This window comes from Leptodactylus fuscus, chromosome 6 (genome assembly GCF_031893055.1).
Source record: "Leptodactylus fuscus isolate aLepFus1 chromosome 6, aLepFus1.hap2, whole genome shotgun sequence".
Taxonomy (NCBI): domain Eukaryota; kingdom Metazoa; phylum Chordata; class Amphibia; order Anura; family Leptodactylidae; genus Leptodactylus; species Leptodactylus fuscus.
Genome location: NC_134270.1, coordinates 61,957,331 through 61,983,633, shown reverse-complemented (window position 1 = coordinate 61,983,633; position 26,303 = coordinate 61,957,331). Strand labels below are relative to the sequence as shown.

The 26,303-nt window shown below is 40.9% G+C and overlaps 1 protein-coding gene across 1 annotated transcript in view; it reads right to left on the bottom strand.

Moving 5' to 3' along the window:
- LOC142210757 (CMP-N-acetylneuraminate-beta-galactosamide-alpha-2,3-sialyltransferase 4-like) overlaps window positions 1-26,303 on the bottom strand; it is a 121,382-nt gene that overhangs the window by 27,766 nt on the left and 67,313 nt on the right. The window contains exon 4 of the mRNA XM_075280156.1: window positions 16,613-16,693. Coding sequence (XP_075136257.1) covers window positions 16,613-16,678 — 66 coding nt within the window. The 5' untranslated portion in view covers window positions 16,679-16,693. The remainder of the gene's footprint in view (window positions 1-16,612; window positions 16,694-26,303) is intronic.

Sequence of the window (26,303 nt, the reverse complement as noted above, 5' to 3'; positions counted from 1 at the left end):
ACAAAGCCATCCACAACCTTCCCCCTCCATATATTTCTGACCTAATCTCCCACTACCCGCCCACACATAACCTCAGATCCTCCAATGACCTCCTACTTCGCTCTGTTCTTATCCGCCCCTCACACAACCAACTCCAAGATTTCTCCTGTGCATCCCCCATACTCTGGAACTCCTTACCAAGACACATAAGACTGACCCCCACAATCACAGGCTTCAAGAAGGCCCTGAAGACTCACCTATTCAGGAAGGCCTACAACCTCCAATAACACTACTGTCACCACACCACCATCTGTATCCCTCACCTTCTGTCTCTATCCCTCTTCCCTCATATACTTAGCCCTCGTGGGCAGGGCCCTCTACCCCTCTGTACCAGTCGGTCATTGTTAGTATTGTATTTGTGTTGTATATTTTATGTACTCTATGTAAACCCTCAAATGTAAAGCAGCATGGAATTAATATAATAATATACAGCAGCATGGAATTGATATAATAATGTACAGCAGCATGGAGTTAATATAATGTACAGAAGCATGGAATTAATGGTGTTATATAAAAAAACAATAATAATAATTACGTCACTACATGTGAACATGTTATGCTGCGTTTTTTAACTTTATACCGTATTTTTCGGACTATAAGACGCACTTTTTTTCCTCCCAATATGGGAGGAAAATGTGTGTGCGTCTTATAGTCCGAATGCAGCGTGCGCAGCGTCTGTGTCCCGTCTGTGCGAATGAAAAGAAGAGCAGCACGGTGCCTGCCTGCTCTGCCCCTCCTTCCCTGTCTGTGTTGCGTGTTTGCAGGAGCGAGATCTGAGAGGCAGGGAAGTAGGGGCGGGCCAGACAGGTGAAGGAGGCGTGGTTTCAAGCTTGCCGAGAAAACCACGCCTCCTTCTCCCGTCTGGCCCCGCCCCTGCTTCACTGCCTCTCAGATCTGGCTCTGGCAATGAAGCCACACAGACAGGGAAGGAGGGGCGGGCCAAACGGGAGGAGGAGGCGTGGTTTTCTCGGCAAGCTTGAAACCACGCCTCCTTCACCCGTCTGGCCCGCCCCTATTTCCCTGCCTGTGTGGCATCATTGCAGAAGCGACATCTGAGAGGCAGTGAAGGAGGGACGAGCCAGACGGGTGAAAGAGGTGTGTTTTCAAGTTTGCTTAGAAAACCACACCTCCTTCACCCGTCTGGCCCGCCCCTTTTTCTCTTCTTACATAGCTTCACTGCAGGGTGTCTCTTTCCATCCATGGATGAGATTAGATAGAATAGATAGATAGACAGACAGACAGACAGATAGATAGGATAGATTAGATAGATAGATATGTTCAAATCACCCCCATAGCCCTACAATACATATAAAACAAAAACATTACTGTGAAACACATACACATTTGGTATCCCTGTGTCCGAAAGCCCCCGGTTCTATTTACATTGGTGAAATATTATATTATTAGGTTATTAAATATTTCACCAATTTTTTTTCCTTAAAAATTTTTTTTTCCCTATTTTCCTCCTCTAAAACCTTAGTGCGTCTTATGGTCCGGTGCGTCTTATAGTCCGAAAAATACGGTATATAGTACAATAAAATATTGAGGATTAGAAGGAGTTCCACATTTTGTTGCTGCATGTGCTCTTTTTGGTGTTCTTTACATCCAGTGTGATTTTATTTGCCACATTTTCTACTAGTCACCCCCAAGTCAGACTATTCTACAGTTCTGAAAGGGAACAGATGGCACAGATATGACATTTCAATTATTATTCTATAGAAATTTTTCTTATGGATGCAGCTTCATATACAGTACACGTGCCACGTTCCGTTACAATGTATCAGAGTAGATAATCCATCGGCTATTCAGGCTACCAGCTGATGATGTGTTTGGTTCACAAAGAATTGTCTACGCTGATAACACTATAACACCCAGTCCTGTGAGCAGGAGTAGGTCAGGACCGGAGCCTTATCTCCCAATCTCCTATTCACTGTCAGCAAGCAGGTGTCTTGAAAATGGTAATGGAAACAAAGTATATTAGAAAGTTTCTGAACTTCTCATAACAAAACAACTGAGCTTTAGTTACATAAAACTGGACAGGCCCTTTAATGTCTTCACATTGATGAACGGACCTCCTAGAATATATGGAGAGAACAATAAACCGAGTAAAGAGCTGCCTGTAAGGAAATGCCATTGATATTTGTCTTTTGGGAGTGGATCTCACCTAACCTCATCCTCATACAACGTCAAGCATATTAATCATTGAGAAACTGGCCTCTCAGACAATGGTGAAGGAAGTGTTGCAAATTTCTGCTTAATCCGAAGGACACATCTGTGAACTTTCCCAAGGTTAAGGCTCAGCATGAATAGAATAAACAATATGCAATATAATATAATATACTGAGTGGGAATGATTTATCTTGACTGACTTCAGGCACTTCAATAAAATAGCAATATTTTGTAGCATATTTTAGAACAAAGAATATCACGAGAATAATACTATCCTCATGTGCAAGAATATAACTGGTATAACACTGTACCCAATACACAATAATGCTGTACCATGCATATAGTTATTATAATAATGTCTTTATGAACAAGAATATAACTGATAATACTGTACCTAATGTACAAGAATAATACTACTATAATAATATCTCCTATATAGGAAAATATAACTACTATAATACAGCCCCTATCTACAAGACTATAACTAGACTGTAACTATGTACAAGACTATAACACTGCCTCGTTGAATGACCTTTCCTCTTGTAGACTTTACGCAGGTATGGTTTTGGAGATGGCTTCATTATTTGGGTTTCTCTTTTATATAGTTTCCCCCAGAGCGATGTTGTCAATTAATGGCTCGCTGTCTCCTTACTTTTCATTGGGTAGAGGCATGCGGCAGGGGTGCCCACTTTCGCCACTACTGTTTGCTCTGGCTGTAGAATCCCTAGCTATATTACTTAGACAAGACCCTGTATATAAGGGTATAACCATTGGCTCCCGGGAGGAGAGAACCGCACTTTATGCCAATGATCTCCTCCTGTTAATGACTCTGTGTCGTTGCCCCGAGCCATGGCGTTAATAGATGAGTTTGGCAACTACTCGGGTCTGGGTTAAATCCTCTTACATGCACATTGGCCATGTACCGGCTGCGGTGGGGGAGATAGGATGTGTGGGTTGCCAGTGGTTTCAGCCTGTAAGTATCTAGGCATTGTTATTTCCATAGACCATAAGAGATTCCTAGATCAGAATATCTTCCCCGTTATCTCGCATTTTAGGACTAAATTTCAGACCTGGGCTGCTTTGCCTTTATCGGTAGCAGGCAGGATTAACCTTGTGAAGATGATTGTTGAACCCAAATGTCTGTATGCTGTGAGTCACTTGGCCATGCCTGTGCCTCGCCAATTCTTTAAACATATGGATTCCCTAATCATTTCCTTTGTATGAGACCACTCCAGATCCAAGTTGAAATTATCTACTCCGCAGCGACCGAAGCAGCTCAATGGTGCTTTGCTCCCCGACCTGTTTCTTTATTATCTAGCGAGTTAGCTCTGCTTCATTAAGCATTGGGCCTCCTCGGATCGTCTTCGGGGACCCGAGGCGCATCTGGTTCACCACCTGGACCTGCGTATCCTGTGGGCGGTGTTGGAACAACCTCGGCTGTTTAGGGATAGGCTCTTGCCCATTCATTCCTTGGCAGTGCAGGTTTGGAGGCAGGCTCGGAAAATGTCCTCATACTTCGATACCCCAGTAGAAACCCCTTTATGGGAAAATCCCTTTATGGGATAACCCTGGCTTTGAGTTACCTGGAGCTCAGTCCTGGTTGTGGTACGTTGTGACTTCCCTGGCTGATCTGTACACACAGAGGGTTTTTGTAACGTTTGACTCCTTGAGTACCTCACATGAGATTCCTCGACATCAATTTTTTAGATTTCTTCAAATACGACATGCCCTTTCCTTATTGTTCCCTATCCATCCGAGTGCCATTTCTGAATATCCGTTGATAGGTGTGCTGTGTTCTCAGGGCACCGGCGGTCTCATTTCTATTCTCTATGAGCATTTGATTCAAGTGAAAGTATCCTTAGCTGAGACCCCGGCTCTGATATTCCGAAGCTAACAGATGAAATGTTTCAGGATATTTTGAGTCCCCTCAGTATGTTTTGCTTTATGAAACTCATTAACACATTTTTATTTTACATCAGTATTATCTGACTCTGGCCCGTCTGCATAGGATGGGTCGATTGCCAGGTACGAACTACCTTAGGTGTTCCTGTCCTCATGCACATGGTGTGGGATTGTCCAATTGTGCGGAACTTTTGGAGTGGGGTTGTGGACCTCTTGGCAGATGTCTTAGCTCAGCTTGTCCTGCTTTATCCCGAAGTATGCCTTCTTGGCGTGCTGGAGGAGAAATTGTGGCGGCACCATACTCTGATTTTTCTCCAGGAATGTTTATTTTACGCCAGGAAGGCCATCGTCCTGCGGTGGATGGCCCCAAAATCTTCATCGATATCCCAGTGCTGGAAGTTGATTAATTTAGTTCTCCCATTTCTGGGTTCTCCCCAGAAATTTTATAAGCTGTGTGGAGCGAGGTGTGATTCCCCTACAACCCAATACTCTGCTCCCTCATTACAATTGGCTTTTGACGCTTTTGCGTCCTGAGGAGCGACATCTGCTGGAAGGATCCATGGCCCCTTGTGCCGGTATGTTGTACTACTATTGATGCTATTGTGCTCTGTTCTTCTTTGTGCTATTGTTGTGGTGGGTGTGTTGGGATCCGGGTGGGGAAGCGATATGGCATATCTTTATCTGTTTATGTTTTCCATTTGTATTTTCTTTGTATTTTATTTTGTGCTCTTTGTGAGCGTGTTTTTCCTGACTGTATTATTTGCAATGTTGTATAACTTTCAAAAAAAAAAAAAAGTATCGCCCCATGTACAAAAATAAAACTACTATAATACTCCCTCCCGTGTACAATGCACATACTGTAATAGTGTATAACTACTATAATGCTATCACCTTTGTACAGGAGAATATAACTACTAAAATAATACATTTAATTTTTCCTACATACTAAAATAATACACCATGTAAAAGAAAATAACTGTTGTAATAATGTACCATGTATACGTATACACCTAGTACAATAATACCTCCTACAAGAAGATATCCTAATATTTAACCTATTACATATGATAGTATCTTAGAGATCCCATAGTATAGAGTTTCATGTTACTGATTATAAACCTGAAGATTAAATTACATACCGTAGGTTTCTCTCTGTGAATATAATCCACCCATCTAGATTATTATCTATCTATTATCATATGGAGTCAGACCTACAGATGATGATGAAAGAGCGAAACTGATCCGAATGACAAACTAAATCTTCTTGTTATGAGGAAATCTTTCATTGTTTTATTGGGTTATTAGGCTGAATTTTATTATAATTCAAGAACAATTGCTTGATGACAAATGAATAAATAAATATGTACCTGTATATAGTCTGTGGAATAAAACCTATTGTTGTAGAAGAAATAAATCTATTAGAGTCCAGTCTTACTGTGTGTACCTACAAAGGAGTGGCAAAAATATTAAAGTTTATTGATATGCATTAAAATATATTTTCCCCAGGTAATGGACTGAATAAAAGATAACTATATCACCCCCAACCCACCGGGACTATGTTCCTACACAAAGCTATCCCTCAGAATGCAGAAATAACCATAAATTGGCTTTCAGTGGCGGGTATTCTACTAATATCTACCGCACACATCTAACCAAATTCTATCTCAAGATTGACGGTCAAGTGCAGTGTTTTATTTATTATTTTATAACCAAAAAAATGCACAGTGATCCCTATGAAACTCCGGACAAGGGATAGAAAATTATTAAGAAGGTGGGGTGCAAGTAAATTCACAATCCCAACTGTAATTGTCAAGCCTGGGATGGGGACTGATCACCTACTAAATATAACTTAGGGTCCATTCACACGGATGAAAATGGTGAGGAATTTGGTGTGGAATTTCAGTGCTGAAAAAAAGCCTCCCATTGACTTCAATGGGTTCCTTTTTCTGCTAGCACATTCAGGTGTGTGTTTGGAGCATTGCCACCATATATCCGCTGTTTTGAACAGAGACAAATGTCAGACTTACAGCAATTTTGCTCCATGCAAAAAAAATAGATATGTACAACTGAAAGCAACAAATCAATTTATTTATTTTTTTGTAACTTTTAGGTCTATGGAAGGCGGACACAAACAGATTACCAACAGATAGTAATTAGAGATGAGCAAATATATTTGTTCAAATACCTCCGCCGCATAGCTCCCGGTGCAAAAACACTTCCGGGGCATTGAATTTTTACTACTGGGAGCTATGTGGTGGAGGTATTCGAACGAATATACTCACTCATCTCTAATAGTAATCCATCTGTGTCAGTTTTTCAATGAATGAAGATGAAACTCCATTTCTGCTGAGTTTCCGCAACACATTTATCATGCTATGGAGGCAAAATCTATGGAGGCAAAAACTCAGCATTTCTGCAACTATAATTGACATGCTGCGTTTTTTAAAAACATAGCTTTTCCGCAAAGTGGGGCTAGGATTAGACAAAATTGCATTCACTATGCTGGTACTATAAAACGAAGTGTTTTTTTCTGCTGCATTTCCGCAATGCCCAAAAATGCTGCGTTTCTGCCCAGTGGGGCCTTAGCCTAAAGGGGTTTTCCAGAAAATAAATATTTATGACCTATCCTTACAACTGGTCATTAACATTGGATCAGTGGTGGGTGGACATTCAGCCACCAAGCACCACCCAAATCAGTTGTTTGAAGTAGCAGAGATGCTTGGGTGAGCACTGCTTCTGCTTCACATGGTTCAAATGAATGGGGTGAGCTGCAATACCAAGCACATTTTCTATACAACGTACAGCACTGCCTCTGGTCAGAATGCCAGGTGTGAACCCCTTCACTAAACTGATATTTTTAAGCTATCCTAAAATCCTTATAAAGCTCTGAGGCTCTGCACATGAGCCTGTTGTATGCGTATATTCTCTGCTACATTGCTCAGAGGTTCCACACTATGAAGTAGTGATAGGAAATCTACGGTAGTCTATTTTGGAGATTAGTTCCTTATGATCTAGTTCATTGGAAAGATGAGATCACTGTACATTTAGTTCATTATTTCTCTGGCTCTGAGATATTGCTGAAAACATAGCTATAGTCTGTTATATGAGGTTACTGCTGGCTCCAGGGATAAATTATAGATCTACTAAAATGATTTAATATGTTTTACAATCATTTATAACACAAACTTGGAGAACTCTGCAACGTCAATAACATTTTCACTGGGATTATTGTCTACCAGTTTGGTCACACAATATAATAAACTATGATACCTGGTGGAGTAAACAGATCTACAGTATTACCTGTAGCATTCTATGTAGCACTGAGATCTGTGTCCTGAGGCGCTTGGCAGAGAATTAATCATGTCACTTGTAAACTACTAAACTAGAAACTAATCATGCAGGTCTAATTCAACTCAGATGCATATGGCTGAGCACAGCAGCGCCACCTATGGTAGTTTCATGGGACTGATTCATGGTGAGTGTGTATGAAAGAGCTGAAAGCACAAAATAGACAGGACCTCTGGACTAATAGTTCATGAACTACCTCTTTCTAATATGTAGCTCTGCTCTGAGGCTCTGTACTACAAGCTCAGAGGTTCTGCACTATGAAGTTGTACTCTGAGAAAGAATATGTAAAAAAGTTCCCTTGATGGAAATGGGAAAAAACTGGGGCTCTAACACCACAATTTGTAAGGTAGTTCCCTATAACTCAGTGCCCACATCATAGAGAAAGACATCTTAACACATTATACAGAGCTATCTTCCAATAAGTGGCACCGTTTTCTCATTTCTAATAAGGAAAATGTAAAAGCATTCCTAATGCAGCATGCATGGCTTCTAAGGTTCTTTAAGACTTATACCGGCAATGGTAATCTGCAAAAGAAGTCTCCAAAAGGATGTTTAGTACCCATAACAAGATAGTACAGGGATAGGGAACCTTCGGCTCTCCAGCTGCTGTGAAACTACAACTCCCAACATGCTCCATTCACTTCCATGGGAGTTTCAAAGACAGCAGAGCAAGTATGCATGCTGGGAGTTGTAGTTTTGCAACAGCTGGAGAGCCATACGTTCCCTACCCCTGAGATAGTACAATAAAATGCTGCTACTATATACATTAATAAAAAAAAGAAAGCGCTGTACAATTAGTAGGGTTCAAATACAGACAGAAAGATATATTACAAAGAAAGTCACTTCACAGACTCGGACCGAGGACCCTGCTCGCAAGAGCTTACAATCTATGAGGTAGAGGGGGTGACACAAGAGGTAACAGGGGCAGCATTGCTTATACAGGGGTCAGACAATTTTTGAGGCTACTGTCGTTAGATTTTGGGGATTCTAATGACGGTACGGAAGGGTTTACATTACAAATTGTGATAGGCCTGTCTGAAAAGATGTGTCTTTAGTTTGCGCTTGAAGCTGTAGAAATTGGGAGTTAATCTGATTGTCCGGGGTAGAGCATTCCAGAGAAGTGGTGCAACGTGGGAAAAGTCTTGTGTACGAGCGTGGGAGGTTCTGATAATAGAGGATGTAAGTTTTAGGTCATTGAGTGAATGGTTGGGTGGTAGACAGAGCTGAGGGAGGAAATATAGGGAGGTGCGGCATTATGGAGAGCCTTGTGGATGAGGGTGATAACTTTATATTTTATTCTATAATGAATAGGCAGCCAGTGTAGCGACTGGCACAGACCAGAGGCATCGCTGTAGTGTCTAGCCTGATAGATGAGACTGGCTGCTGCATTCAGAATAGATTGTAGAGGGGAGAGTTTAGTAAGGGGAAGACCAATTACAATCCCTTTCAGTTCTTTATGACACCGGTAACAAACCAAAGTGATCAATCTGAGTACATATTATGCAACTTTTACATTATGTCCCAACCATGTGCTTTGTGTATTATCTGGGAAAGCTGCCAGCCATCCATACATTAAAAATATGCAATGAATGAATGACACTGTGTGGCATCCATCCCACATAGGCAGTCATGTAACATAATGTTAGTAGATGTCACCTGCAGCCATAACAGTAACTGTAGTTTGTATCAGATATTACCTGCAGTCCTCCTGTATAACATCACAGATGACAAACAGTGATAACTCTCTGCCAGTACAGAGAGTGTCGCAAATATCACCTGCAGTCCTGCACACCATCATAAATAAGCTATTGGCACTAACTGATATAAGCTGCAAATTACAACATTATAATGTTGTGGATGTTGTCAAGAAACAAAAATGTGCTGTTACACCACTGTGGCGGCATGCAGAATCTGGGCGCTGGAGCTTGCTGTTAGGAAACTTTGCTTACGCCACTCCTGCCAGTCATTTCCCTGTGTAAACTGTCAGGGAAGTATCTGAGGTAATCGTGTGGATCCTTAAGATAAACACTATAAAGACAATGCACCAGAACAAGGAAAAGATTTGTTACCAAAGAAACAACCAAGAAGGGACTCGCTGCAGGCTATCATGGCAGGCCATGGATCAAAGATCCTAAAACATACAGGACTACAACCCCCTTCATATAATATGTGGTGTGCAATTTTATCACTATATAATGTCCCCAATTGTCAGCCATTTTAGGCTGTAAAACAGACAACTACGCCCTATATTTTCATGTTATCAGCCCTTTCATGTTGCAAATAAACTGTTACATTGTGTAAAAAAGACATTTGTCCATCAAGGGAATGACATTCTATACATTTCCATAAGCATCAATGTCATGGCTAGGTTGGGCTCAGGTGTGTGGGCCTTTGGGCATCAGAGCCTCAGTGGGCCCCTTTTGAGGTAACTCATGTGCACTGCAGCAAAAAAAAAAAAAAAAAGAAAACTATGTTTTTTGGTGAGGCAGACCTACTGGAGTTGGATAAAATACAGTTCATTCCATACAAGCAGACAGAATCTGTTCAAGCGTCGGAAAGTAAGAAGATATTTGAGGTGGATATCTACTTTGGATTGCTGTTTATTTTCTTCCCCCAGATCATGGTGGTGGATACATCCAGTATTCTGCTATGACTTCCCACCACTGATGAGGGTCTTATCAGTGGGAGTCTCAAGACACAGCCTCCAAATCAGCTGTACAATCTGCAGGACCAAGAAGGATTTTTCAGCATTCTGCTCCACTCTTTACCTCGAACGGGGCCTGATACTGTAGTGCAATGAGCACTTTCATTGGTGTTAATGGAAATGCTCAATGCAGAAACGGAGTGGGTGCCCACAGATGCTATCTCTCTCTCTAAATATATAATATATATACATATTATATAAAAGGGTGTAACTAACAAAGACTGAGCCCCATAGCAAACAAGGCATAGCGCCCCCTATGACAAAATTATCAAATTTTGATGTAAGCCATGACCACCCACCCCACATATGTCACCTTGACTGTGCCCATTCCTAACCATATCCCTTTGTGTTCCCACATAGTATAAATAGTGGCCCTGACACAGTATAATGCTCTCCTTGTGGTCTCTACACAGTATAATGTTCCCCTTATTGTAGTCCCTACAGTTTAAATAATACCAACTCATTGTGGCCCCCACATATTATATATAAATTACCCCTCCTTGTGCCCCAACCCCGTCCCCAAACCACCACCTCCCTAAAAATGTACAGTCTTAATTAGTTTTTGCTGCTGGCAGCAGCAGGCACAATGTAATGGCTGCTCCATTTTTCTCAACTTCATCTGCCTCCTTCAGAGTCAGATAGGGATCCAGCTGGGACTTACCTCCAGCCTCCTGAGACAGCAGGACAGCACCCAAAATCAAGAACTGGCCCACTGAATCCAGGAGTGTTAGGAGGTATAATGACAGCTATGGGGCCTAGTGGTCCTCTTCCTATAAGTGGGGGTCTGTGAGCTGTATATGTGCCTACGTCTTAACTACTGTCCTTGTAACTGGAGTCAGACGGAGGAATTATAGAATTTGCTAATGCTGTGTGTCAGGCTGCAGCTTCGGCCAGTACAGAGGGATGACAGAATAGGCTAGTGCTGTGTGTCAGGCTGCAGCTTCAGCCAGTACAGAGGAATGACAGAATAGGCTAGTGCTGTGTGTCAGGCTGCAGCATCGGCCAGTACAGAGGGATGACAGAATAGGCTAGTGCTGTGTGTCAGGCTGCAGCTTCGGCCAGTACAGAGGAATGACAGAATAGGCAAGTGCCATGTGTCAGGCTGCAGCTTCAGCCAGTACAGAGGGATGACAGAATAGGCAAGTGCCGTGTGTCAGGCTGCAGCTTCGGCCAGTACAGAGGGATGACAGAATAGGCTAGTGCTGTGTGTCAGGCTGCAGCTTCGGCCAGTATAGAGGAATGACAGAATAGGCTAGTGCTGTATGTCAGGCTGCAGCTTCGGCCAGTACAGAGGGATGACAGAATAGGCTAATGCTGTGTGTAAGGCTGCAGCTTCGGCCAGTACAGAGGGATGACAGAATAGGCTAGTGCTGTGTGTCAGGCTGCAGCTTCGCCCAGTACATAGGGATGACAGAATAGGATAGTGCTGTGTGTCAGGCTGCAGCTTCGGCCAGTACAGAGGGATGACAGAATAGGCTAGTGCTGTGTGTCAGGCTGCAGCTTCGGCCAGTACAGAGGGATGACAGAATAGGCTAGTGCTGTGTGTCAGGCTGCAGCTTCGGCCAGTATGGAGGGATGACAGAATAGGCTAATGCTGTGTGTCAGGCTGCAGCTTCGGCCAGTACAGAGGGATGACAGAATAGGCTAGTGCTGTGTGTCAGGCTGCAGCTTCGGCCAGTACAGAGGGATGACAAAATAGGCTAATGCTGTGTGTAAGGCTGCAGCTTCGGCCAGTACAGAGGGATGACAGAATAGGCTAGTGCTGTGTGTCAGGCTGCAGCTTCGCCCAGTATAGAGGGATGACAGAATAGGATAGTGCTGTGTGTCAGGCTGCAGCTTCGGCCAAGACAGATGGCTATGAACCTTAAAGAGAAGTGGCCACAGTGCTGTTTTAGTGCCGTATGTCCTTAAATGACTTTCCTGCATGGAAACATTAGACTGGTTAAAATCGAGTGTGCATGGACAGGTGTTTACCAGAGTTAAGAGCATGACTTAATGGAAAACAACAACGCTGCAATGCTTAGTTTTGAAAAGCCGAACAGACTGCTAGCTTTAGATGTTCTACCTTACAGTCCTACTGAAAACATGGTGGTTGTGGGCTGGTGTTTTCCCAGTAGCCAGACTGTATGGATAAGACTATGGACATCATTCATATAAGGTGCTGGAAAAGCCTTGAACGTAACATTGTGGTTCCAGCTTCAATGGTAATTGGTGGTTAGATTTCAGATGAAGTCTCCCCTCTGCTGTGCCACACATGTCAAAAATAATCGATGAGAAATATGCCGCAGATTATTTATGACCCTTTTGCTAATGGAGAAAACCTTCACGTTGTGCTCTAGACTGCCACATGCCTAATGAATAAAGTAGAACAGCTCACTGGGCAGGGATGTTGGTGACACAACAACTAAATATTTCTAATTTTCTTATTACACATTTGGATTCTGGAACACCTGAAGCAATATTGCCCCAATACTATTCCACAATTACTATTGTATCCTAAGGTACTATACTTGTTAGCCACACTATTTTATATAGGCCATACACTTTGGAGAAGGGCACTCCCACTTATACCTTGACCCGCCGTGGTAAGGACTGTCCCAGGTTCACATCTTCTCACCTACTTGGGACTTGATAAGCATTACTTTTTTATTGTTACATCTCACAACTTGGGAGACAGTAGGGAGGCATTATAATATGGGGACAACAAAGTAAGCATAAAGCTGGCCATAAGCATTACATTTTCTTTAGCCAAAATAGCCAATCTTGGCCATTTTGGGCTGTCAATCAGCCAGGAAAATACTACAGGTTTCTACTGGCGAAAATAGTTTACTGTGCGTTTTGTCTCCTAACAACTAAGCTGCCCACCTTATCGGACAGTTTAGTTGTTAGTGTTTATTGTGGGGCTGACTGTTTTAAGAACAATCCCATCATCATTGGACAGACACATCATCAGCTTCTTAGTAGATCTACAGGACATAGAAAGCAACTTTTCAAACAGTGTCAGAGTTGCAGTCTCTTCATAGAATACGGTAGTTTTCCTGCTTGCACAAGGGTTGTGTTCACCTCTTATGTGTTGTTCTACTGCAGGTTTATACTAAGCTTCTCTATGTAGGATAGGTCATCAAGATTAGTGTGGGTCTGTCACCTGGAACCCCCACCGATCAGCTATTTGATCATACTCAAGTGCTATGACTGCCTCATTGTTTACACTGTTTCATTGATGACATTCAATATAATTACAGCCTTGTCCCACTGACTTCCATAGGATGATGATGTAATCACTTTCCATACATACTATGAAACCAATGGTGTACAATGTAAAGAGTGAAGGGATCGCGGCACTCACACAAGTGCTGCGGCACCTTCATACAGCTGATCAGTGGGGATCCTAATGATTGGTCATCAATAAAAAAAGAACTGGACAACCCCTTTAATTTACGACATGTGCCCCGTTATAAATTAAGCACATCTCCATAATATCACACAAAATCTGCCCATGTGTGTCAAGGAAGTCAAGTATGTGAGTTATATCAGTCACTATTATCTTAGCCCTTCCACGCCTTTCTAATATTTAGGGTGCATAGCCCTTTAAATACAGTAATGGACATTTTCCCTTTCTTCACTTAAAGATTTTTTATGATATAAAATGTTTAGAAAATGACGTGAACACCCTAACAACGCATTTTAGTTTATAGATCATAACAGTAAAGTGAAGTCATAACCTGGAGTAGTCACATAAGAATGTGAAGGACCCTTCTCAATAAACAGGTATGGGGCAAGGAACAATGAGTAAGTACCACATCCACTTATGATCATTGGTGTTATGTATGTCATCACTATGTTGTCTCACAACATCCTCAATGACAGAATGACCAAATATTTGCCGTGTCCAAGAAATGCCAGTATGTGTTATAGCCTTAATAAGAACGCCACAGTATTACTTCCTACTACCAGGATATAGGTTCATCTGCTGTATATTTGCACAGTACATCTACGTAACAGTGCACAGTAACACTTCTGATATTCTGTGTATGTTGATATAATACTTGGTATGGGCTTATCAAACTAGCCCCAAGTATTCAATGTATTTCCATGTAACACTGCACAGTATGACCTCTGATCAATCCCGGACATGCCTGCAACACATCCGTATGCTCGTAGCAATTTTATTATCTTCTCACATAACTAGCAATATAGTCAGCAAATTCTACAGAAAATGCTATCAGGGAAAAATATGTTTCAGATGAAAAAAGGGCAAAAGTCATCAATTCACAAGAAATACAATAATACGTTTCCCAAGAAAATTACACAGTAAAATACCATTTATATTTAGATGAAATTGTCAACCAGGATGTTCGGATATCTCTCTCTAAAAGGGGAAGTGATAGTAGTTCTATGCTGTATATTGTAGTAGTTATATTTTTTGTAAATTGGGGCTGTATTATAGAATATAATACTATATATGCTCCTATATAGTAGGTAATATTATAGCTGTTAGAGACTTGTACAAAAAGGACAGTATTATACCACTTATATTCATGTACTTGGGGGAAGTTTTATAGTAGTTATATTCTTATACCTAGGAGGCTAGGGCCATATTAAGGATTAGGAACCTCGGATGTTTGCCCCAGGGCTTCTACCGCCAGGCAGGAGTAGCCTCCACCAAGCTACCGATACTCAATGCTCATGCTGAAATTGCTGCCTGCACTAGTTACGACTGTATATGTATCTATAAGACACAAGGACAGAGCTTTTAGTGTCTTGCCCTGACACTTATTCTGGTAAGTCACAGCCACAGGTTGCTTTAGGCATGTGGTCTACCAGAGGTCAGAAGACTGTAGGGGGTCAGTGAGCACAAGGAGGAAGATGATGAGCCTGTCGCTGCTACTTGTAACAAGGGAAGAATTTGCAAATCTGTCTCCCAAGATGTAAACAGGGAGATAGTACCTCTGTTATGCTGCCCTCTATGGGAAGCACCCTGAACATCATGCACAAGGTGAGGCAAGTTTTGTTTTTTTGTTTTTTCCTTTACGGGCAAACATAGAGAAGCATCACATTGTATGGGGTAACATAGGAGGCTATAAAAACTATATTATACTATTTTGGGGCACAACAGGAACATTATATTTATGTGGGTATAAAGAGGAGCATTATACTATATTGAGCAATAGGAGAGCATTTATATGGGGGGAACATAGGGAGCATTACACTATATGGTGGAACTAAGGGGTCATTACACTATATGGGGTAATAGGGGAGCATTATACTATATGGGGAAGCAGAGGCAAGCATTATATTATATAGTGGCACATGAGCAGCACTATGCTCTATGGGGCATTATAACATATGTGACAATAGGGGGAAAATTACAGTATAAGAGGGCACATAGGGAAGCATTGTTATGCATGTTGGAGAGCAGGTATATTACTATATGTGGTTACAGTGAGGACTATTATAGTATATTTATGGAGGCACTATTATGATATGGGGGCATTACACTATATGGGACAAATAGGGGAGCATATTACTCTACGGGACACATATGGGAGCACTATATTACTGTATATGGAGGAATACTGCATTTTATGGTAAAATTTAGATACGTTTTATACAATATGAGAGCATTGTATTATATGGGTGCGCAAGGGGGACATTATCCGGGAATACATTAAAAGCATTATACTATATGGGAGCACATGAGGGGAAATTATGATATGGAGCTACATGTGGAGCATTCTAGTACATGAAGCACAAAGGGGAGCATTACACTATATGATAAAGATGGGACCATCATAGTACATGGTGGCACCTGGGCACATTATACTATAAGGGGCACATGGGAGTACTATACTATACTATATGGTGGCACGTAAAGAGCATTATACTCTGTGGGCAAGCACAGGGAGAATTATACTCTATGAGGCATATGGGGGGACATAGGGAACATTATTACTCTAGAGATCATATAGAGAAAAATGATTACTCAATGGAGGTACATTGTGGAGCACTGTACTATAAGGAGGCACAAAGACAAGCATTATACTACAGTATATGGGAAAATCATTATTATATGGGGGCCATTATGGAAACGCCGGCAGTTTCCCCATAGGTTTAATTGTAATAGAAAGTCTGCGGAGGAAAAGGCCGCAAACTTTCTGTGTAAAGCGCTATGGGAAGAACCGCAATGCATTGCTGCCGCTGTTTTTCCCAGAGCGCTTTATTGGTGCGGGTCATATATGTACATAGGGAACAGTTTTATTGCAGTTACATTTTTGTACATGGGGACAGTATTAGCAGTTACGCACTTGGCTGTGCTAATAAAGGTTTATGATTAGTACTGCATATTACAAGGAATAATATGGCATGTATTATAGGTCTGGAGCCACTGGTGAGAGGTTATGTTTTAGCAATTTACAGTAATCCATACAATTGTTATATCCATTATCTTACCAATCTAAGAAAAGATCTGATGAATATGATGGATGCGCTGATACGGTGAAACAGACGAACGCTCATGAAAAGAAATGTTCCCTGCAGGAAAGCAAAGAAATAATGTGATAAAATTGTAAGCATGTAGAATGAAGATGACAATGATTCAGGTTTTCATCATAACTTCAACTTTTTACTCTGATATATTTCCATTTGGAATAATAGAATATATTAGTCATCGGAAACCTAGGAAATCTATCAGAACTAAAACTGCAGTGTCAAGAAATGTAGTATGTGCTATAATAAAAAGTAAAATAGTGGGTATATATATAATGTGTAGCAGTCCTGTACACATTATATTCTTATTTATAGGAGGCAGCATTGCAGTCGCCGCAGGTACGGAAATAAAGACTTGTTGGCCATTCACCTGCATTTACAGAATTGGGAATGAAAACCATACAGGGCTCAGCCATGTCCTTAAATGCAGCCCAATTACCTGTAACTGTAGTAGAGGCTGGTCAGTAGATAGCGCCCCCACACACCCTTATGTGAATCCAAAACAAATGCGTGAAAACAAAAACAATCAGTAGAACATTGCCTTCCACAAAGGAGAAATTCCCAGTCCGGATTTGTCCTCAGGTAACATTAGTTACATAGCAACATTACACATCCTCTAGGGGAAGCCATTGCCTTGCTCGTCCCGGGGAGCTCCATAGTTATTTTAATACAGATGAAGGGAAGAGGACGCAGTAAATATTTAATGACAGTTGTATAGCAGTTAATAATGATTGTATCATTCATTTTATTTAGTTTGTTAACCCTTGAGAGAATGCATGATAATATGAAGTGTGCAAACATCTCCCTGGAGCTCTTAACTCTTTATACTTTCACGAGAAATTCACCTGGCGAGCACATCCAATGAATGTAATGATTAAAACTAATTTTTTGGGAGCTGGTCCCAGGTCTTGTTAATAAGTAAATCAGAGATCAAAGGGTCCATTCACACGGAGTAAATGTGCGCTCATTTGGGCAAAATACACGTGTAAAATGTCATTGAAGTCAAAGGGAGTCTTATTTTTATACATGTATTCTTTACATGTGTATTTTGCCAAAATGAGTGCGCGTTTACTCCGTGTGAATGGACGCAAAGTCACCTCTGCAGTGTTAGGGGACAGCTTTAAAAGGGGGAACTGGTTTTAAGAGTTTGTTGTTTGGTTAGTGTCAAAAGGGATCCTATCTTTCAAACACTTTTATTTCTGAGTAACATGTCAGAATAGCCTTAAGAAAGGATATTCTTCTTCTCCCACCTTTCGTTGTCTTCTCCGCGCCGCCTTTCTGTAGAAATCCTGTTTTTTGTCGGTATGCAAATGAGTTCTCTAGCAGCACTGGGGGCGGGCTACAGCGTTCAAACAACACTGGGGGCGTCCCCAATGTTGCGATAAAACTCTCTCCAACGCCGCCTCCATACTGTGCAAACGGCCATTTTCTCGTGGCCTGTGAGCATGCGCAGTCTGCTCTGCCCAAGGCCTGAGGCCTAGAAGTTACAAGCCACCGCCAGAAGAAGAGGATGAAGATGATGCTGCTGACGAAGATGGAGGCGGCGCTGGAGAGAGTTCTATTGCGGCATTGGGGACGCCCCCAGTGCTGTTTGAGCGCTAGGGCCTGCCCCCAGTGCTGCAAGAGGACTCATTTGCATACCGACAAAAACCGGGACTACAGGTGAACAGCGGCGCGGAGATGACAACGAAAGGTAGGAGAAGAATAGCCTTTTTTAAGGCTATTCCGACATGTTACTCAGAAAAAAAAAAGTGTTTGAAAGATAGGATCCCTTTAAGAGAACTGTCTGGCAGTGCTATTTGGGCACTATATAATAGTACAGAGTACAGTACATCACAAGGGGGCATTAAAGAGGTTTAAAAGTATCCCCTATATACTTAATAGTAGATAGGCTGTAGATGAGTAAGGGTCTGACAGCTGGACCCCCATCAAACGCGAGAACCACCATTTGTATGGAACAATGGCCACACAGGTGAACATTCATCAACCCAGTACAGTGCTTGGCTATTTGTGACAGCCACATAGAAATAAGTGGAGTGGCAGCACTTTTGCTTCATTCAGACTGGAGGTACAAGACAACATCGTTTTGTTGACAGTGGGGGTCCTAATGGTTGACAGCTACTAGTCTACAACTTATCTACTATCTTGTGGATAGGGGAAAAGTTTGATTCATGGAGAAAAACAATCCCCTTTTAATAGAATGCACATTTGTGGAGACATCCTTCCAGTGAGGTGGTGGGCCATTTTCTAGTAGTTATAATAATAAACATAATAATTGCTTACAGTACAGTTCCCCAATATATTGTTTAATGCAGATTCATGAGTAGGTATGCCATTAAAGGAGTCCATGCAGAAGCATTTTTGAATAGGGGGACTATGGTGTGACCCTATCTTTTTTTCCAGTAGGGAGAGTGGGTGAGAGTTTCAGAACAGCAGAAATACTAATGAGATATCGCTCTGCTCCCCTACAAGGGAATACAGGACAAGGGACTACAACTACCAAGGCATACTATCCCAACATGGTGAGATGTGATAACAGAAACCAGCATCGTGCTGGTTCACTATAGGCCTATTCTTTTCTGTTTATATCACTAGATGGCTCCAAACCAAAGATTCACTATAAAGCCCTCCTATTATCACATTCACAGTCAATTGATATATATACCCTTTTTAGGTTATGATGTAAATAATTTTAGATATGTAACTACAATATGAAAGGTGGATTCACTGTGTTTCAATGAAGCAGGTGATTGCATTGCTGATGACAAACAAGCTCGGTCTATCATGGTGTTGAGTGTCTGACCTCAAAAAAGGGGCTTTGGAGAAGGCAGTATGGCAGGCAATGGATTGAGTAAAGGAACAAGCTCAAGAAAGTCCGGATGGCAACAGATCGAGTGGTGGAAACATTTTTGGATATAAGGTCTGGCTGCCAACCACATCTGGTTCAGGTACTACAATCTGGCCAGACTACCCTAAGTCATAGCAAGGCTAGTATGCAACAAATAAAAAAGTGGCACTTGACACTGCCTTTTCTGCCAAGCATTGAGCCATGTGTTTTTTTTCTCTCCGTGAATAGGAATAAAGTTGTAGCATGTGTGGAGGTTAGCAACATGCACTCCTCTATGCCCAGCTCCTGTCATATCAGAAATTGAAATTTGTAAGAGAAATGCAACTGTACAAGTTGACCATCTGTTCTGAGGACTTTAGCAGATGATTTTGCAGCATGTGGCAAAGCAAGAGCCAGTGCAAGTAGTATGAAAGCTGCAGTTAGCATCTGTATACTCCAAGGAGCAGGACTCTAACCACAGTAGAAGCAATGAAGAATTCAGGAATAAGAGAGGTGCAGGCAAGGAGCAAAATATCAAGGTGTATGAAACTCTGCCACTCTTTGCTACAGTATACCACCTGAGGTGGCAGAAGATGTTACGCTCATAAAAAATCTTTTTAGGTAATGGTCCATCTAGCATAACAAATGCATTCTCACACATACTAGCCCATATATGTGCTTTAGCCCATATAACAACATCTATATGGGCTAAAGCACATTTTTATCCCAAAAGAGCCATAACTCACTAAATGGTCCTTATATAGATATTTTTGGGGTCTCCATGCCAGGTATAATAGCTGAACTTGCAATATCTTGCTTTGCACATGGATGACGCTGTTAACTTCTATAAGAGATTTAAGTCCATATGAATACCATTTTTAGACTAAGTTATATAAAAGAATGGTGTTCGATCCATTATATATAATAATATTATATAATATATATATAATATAATATACAAATATGGATAACTAGTATATAGCACAATATTTATATACACTGACTATCATCAGAAGTCCTGTATATTAGTTTATTGAACCCCATCCTTTTACATACATGTAGCATGCACAGATGGTATTTGGACTCGGATCTGATATTTTCCATGCAGGCTTCCTCCTTCCCCCACAATCTATGATTGAAAAGTCTGCTGATAGGATGAAGAAGCCTGCATCAAATATATCTGACTTGTTCTTACTGTGCCAGTGGTCACACTTTGTTTTCCTTTAAACAGGTTATTGCGTATACCAGATATATATTATATAACCATAGACAAATGTCATTTCTCTTTTGCTAAACATTACATGCAGTGACATTTACCCTTCAATGTTGCTCCCCATAACCCAGCTCCATCTTTACCCCTCTTACCTGACTGCTGCCTCTGCTGACAAATATCAGAATGTAGGAAAGGAGAAAGCACTAGAGAGGAATATCTGCAAACACCAGCACCAAGAGGATGAGTCTAGAGGGATTTGTCGTCTGGTACATATTCTGGTCAGAGTTCTAATCTGTTGCTTGGAATGAATCTGAGATATAATCCCTGATGTATCATAAAAGAGAAAACTAAAAGCAACCCTGATGATTCACTACCTTCACCCACACTGTAGTGATATAACAAAACCATCCCTATATCGAAAATACAGACACTGTAAGAACTAGGAAAAGGAAGGACAGGATCCAGCAGTCAGTATCGTATCTGTGACATGATCAGCATGCTGTTATCCTGAAATGCTCTGTGCTCCTGGGACCCTACATTCATTATCTAAGCTCTAGAATCACAACTTTCAGACCATTAAAAGTTTACAGTCTACATCTACAGTGTACAATACAATGCAAAGTCCTGACCACGAAAAACCTGATATACTGGACCTTCATAGAACAAAACCTTGCTCTGTGAACTGTTCTCTGCCTCTGTTCCTATCCTCACATCATGACCCTTCTACTAACAATTTATCACATGAATGGACAGGTAACTGGCTCCCACTAGATCAGCATACTCCTCTCCTGAAATACTCTGTGCTTTTGGGGAGCTCACTCCTTCCACTAACTAACTCTCAATCTGTGACCTCCCAAAATCAGCACAATCTATGTCCTCCCACAAATGAGCACATTCATATCCTGAATATTCTGCATATCTGGAAAACACCACATGTATTACTGTATTATATGAACGTGGCCTCACACATCCCCACAATAACATGTAATCCTTTTTACAAAATTACAAATAAACACAAATGAGCAGCATCAGAGGAAGAGTGTAAGTGATAAGAGAAGTGACGCAAGTAGAGTATAAGTGGTGGGATAAGAGAAGCAACACAGGAAGAGAGTGAGTGATGGGATAAGAGAAGAGATGCAGGTAGAGTGTATGTGATGGGATAAGAGAGAAGCATCACAGGAAGAGAGTGAGTGATGGGATAACAAAGAAGCATCACAGGAAGAGTCTGAGTGATGGGATAAGAAAAGCGGTGCAGGTAGAGTGTGAGTGGTGGGATAAGAGAGAAGCATCACAGGAAGAGTGTAAGTGATGGAGTAAGAGAGAAGTGTCACAGAAAACGTGTAAGCTTTGGAATAGGAGAAAAGAGATTAGATTTTCTTTTTGCAGGCATGTTTATAATTGGCAAACTGCCAATTTGGATTAAAGGTGTTTGCCTATGTCAGTTTGTCTGCACTGACTGGAGCAGATCAGGTAATATGCAAACGTGTGTACACACTGAGGGTTAGTGTGTGTTTGCACAGAGAGATAACAGACCTGACTTTATCAGAACCTGAGATAAGGTGCTGCCAAGAGCAGTTTAATATAGTATCCTATTAAGGTGTGTTTGGATGTTTGTGAGTTTGTTCCTCAATCACGCTAAAACGCCTGGACGGATTTGCGTGCAATTTTCTACAAACATAGTTTTCCCTTAGGATTGAGTCACAGGCTACTTTTGGTGCCACTAAACAACATGGCTTCCTAGCAGGAGACTCACAAAAGCAGGACTCCTAGCCCCAGCTATAGACTCACACACACTGCCTGGCATTTCCTGCCTCAACCTGCCTGCACACTCCTTACTGTCACCTCAGGAGTAGCACTCACTCTACTCACTCACAGCTTTCCACTATATAACAGATCACGTTGTCTGTATCACTACATACACAATATAACACATCACATTGTCTGTATTATTACATATACAATATAACACATCACATTGTCTGTATTACTACATACACAATATAACAGATCACATTGTCTGTATTACTACATACACAATATAACAGATCACACTGTCTGTATTACTACATACACAATATAACACATCACACTGTCTGTATTACTACATACACAATATAACAGATCACATTGTCTGTATTACTACATATACAATATAACACATCACATTGTCTGTATCACTACATACACAATATAACACATCACATTGTCTGTATCACTACATACACAATATAACACATCACATTGTCTGTATCACTACATACACAATATAACACATCACATTGTCTGTATCACTACATACACAATATAACACATCACATTGTCTGTATCACTACATACACAATATAACACATCACATTGTCTGTATCACTACATACACAATATAACACATCACATTGTCTGTATCACTACATACACAATATAACACATCACATTGTCTGTATCACTACATACACAATATAACAGATCACATTGTCTGTATTACTACATACACAATATAACAGATCACATTTGCTATCCCACCAAACTTTTTAAAGCACTTTTACAGTTTCACACGTCTCTGTCCGCCCAATTCTCAAATCACCGCAGACAAAGTCGCGGGTAAAAGCTAGTGTGAACATAAATTCATAACAGTCGTGAAGCCATGTCATTTACCAGATAAAAAGAAGCCTATGTTTTAATCGAGGTTATTAACTATGTGCCAAATTTCATTCAAATCGGGAAGGAATATTAATAATACTAATAGGATATTATTGATATTAATAATATTAGTAGGATAGGATAGGATGAATTGTCACTGTGTTTATCCATGGTATTACACAGGGCTGCAGCGGCTCCTTTCATGGCTACAGTCATTCCTCTCCATTCATCTGCACTAATGATTGGTACACAACTCTCTTTATACAGGACAATGAGCTGCTGATCATGTGCATCCTTTAGATGGTTAATACAAGCTTGTTGGCTTGTTACAATGTAGGCAATGTTTCGAAGTATACATATGGAGCTGATAGTTTGTTAAAATGTATTGGTGAAAACAAAATCTATCAGGACCGGAAAGAGATTGATTCATACAGGCCTAACCAGTGGCGGAAAGCCACGGGGCGCAAAATTAAGAGGAATCCAAAGCGGATGTCTGTCTTAAATTCCTCTTCATTTTTCACCATGTGAACATATCTGTCAAAACTATTATACTATGACTGGCCCAATAACAGAAATTCAGTGCCTTTTATTGTATACAATGATTTTGTATTCTAGAGATGGCAGTAATCCAGTATGAGTTGCTGTGTTGTTGTAGGCTTACATATGGAATCCCTATTTTCCTGATGGACACATTGGGGCAGCTAAGATATTCTTGTAAGTGACATTGCCTGCAGTTTTGTATTGATATTGATGTCATGTCTGTGGCTGCAGCTTTGGTTACTGCTGGGTGGCTCCTTCAATTTACAGGCAATTTCTCACCAAGTTAATGTCATTACAATTATCGCCGAATGACCTCATGAAAGCTTGGGCATTCTGCCACTTGTCTGGCACTGCCATAAAATCCAGGCTTGTCTGCGGTGTCCTCATAGAACACAGTGACTCAAAAGTTTTATGAAACAGGACATTACTACGGTATAGGGTGACCATATTGGCAGGGACACAAGATACACTTATGAAGAGATGTCGAGTATATAAGCCAGATAAAGAACAGGGAGGGACCACTGGAGAAACTTCATGGAGGGCGTCACATAGACAGTTGGCAGGGAGGGTGTCACCCGGACATTATTACAGCTCATGCTGCCTGAGGTAGAATATTACACTGTTATATTGTATATGCTATATATAAAAGAGGACCTTTGATGCGTTTTTATATACGGCTAGAAAGCCGACAGTGTGCTGAATTCACTGTCGGCTTTCCCATTATATGCCCTGGGTAAAGAGATATATCGGTGCCATTACCAATAGCTCTTCACTGCCAGAAGGGCGTTCCTGACAGTCTAACTGGGAAAGCCACTCCTAACAGTACTGTCAGTAGCACTATACTGTTAGAGAGGGCGTTCCTTACTGTCCAGCCATGACGCTGAGCTGTGAACAATGCCCCCCAGTACTCGTCTATGGATGAGTACTGTCTGGCGGAAGGGGAGGGAGGCGTTCCCCACCGCTCAGCATCATCACTGGGCAGTAAGGAACACCCCCTCTGACAGTACAGAGCTACGGACAGACTGTCAGGAGGCGGGGTTCCTAGTTAGACTGTTGGCTTTCTAGCCGTATATAAAACCACATGTGCCCCAAGGACATGAAAGGTCCTCTTTAAAGGGATTCTATCATTAGAATCCCTTTTTCTACAAAGACCACATTGAAATGCTATTCTTCTACCATTCTTTTTCTGAGCCACGCCGCCGTTCCTGAGAATTTTCTCTTTTATTTCTTATGCAAATGATTTTTTTGTTTTCACATCCCCATTAATGAGCATTTCTCAGCTGCTGTTACACAGAGACTGGAGCAGGAAGCATATAGCTATGTTCTCTGTGTAGTGATGGAATGACTATATAGCATTCGATCAATCAATGCTGGTTCTGCATCGAACTTTTCCATTCGAATAGCGAGTGGTACTCGATCGAGTACGAGTATTTCGAATACCGTTGTATTCGATCAAATACCTACTCGATCGAATACTACTCGCTCATCTCTAATCATTATGTTTATACCAAGTATAATACATTTGCCTCATTTATACATTCATACATTAGATACGTGGATGATATTTTCATCCTATGGTCAGGATCAGAAGAAATTTTTTTTGACTTCGTAAAAAAAACAAAATAAAATAAATAAATAAAATAAAAATAAAAATAAATAAAAAAAAATAAAAATAAAAATAAATAAAAATTAAAAAAAAGAAAATTTCTTTGACTTCGTTAAATATCTTAACAACAATTCTATGAACATGAGTTTTACAGCTAAAATCAATAACAGTACACTAGAATTCCTTGATGTATTGGTTAAGAATACGGATTGTGGTTTCGAGACGGAAGTCTTTCAAAAAAAGCACGGCCACAAATTCATTACTACACTACCAAAGTTAGCACCCCGAACATGTCAAAAATACTGTGACATATGGGCAAATTATAAGATTAAAACATATTAATAGTAATATTGACACTTTTGAAAGACAGGCAAATGATCTTAAAAAACGTTTAAGTAAAAGAGGCTATCCTCCTTCTGCCGTTCAACAGGCGTATTCAAAAGCCGTTGAGTAGATAGAGGAACCCTCTTAAAACATACACAAATTTCTTATAATGATGAGAGATTTAATTTCTGCTTTAAATATAGTTCAATCGCTGAACAAATAAAAACTGCAATATATAAAAATTGGAGCATCATTCAAGCAGATCCAATCTTGAAAAATAAAGCCAAAGAAAAAACACTAATTAGTTTTAAGACATGTAAGACCATTAAAGACACGCTAGTGTCCAGTCGCTTTATTACTGACTCCAAAAATTGGCTGAATAAAATGACCCCTAGGGGCAATTACAAGTGTGGTAACTGTAACTTCTGTAAGTTTAATACTTGCTGCAAATTCTTTCATCTTGGAGGGATCGCCCATACTGTTACACAATTTATTAATTGTAAAACAC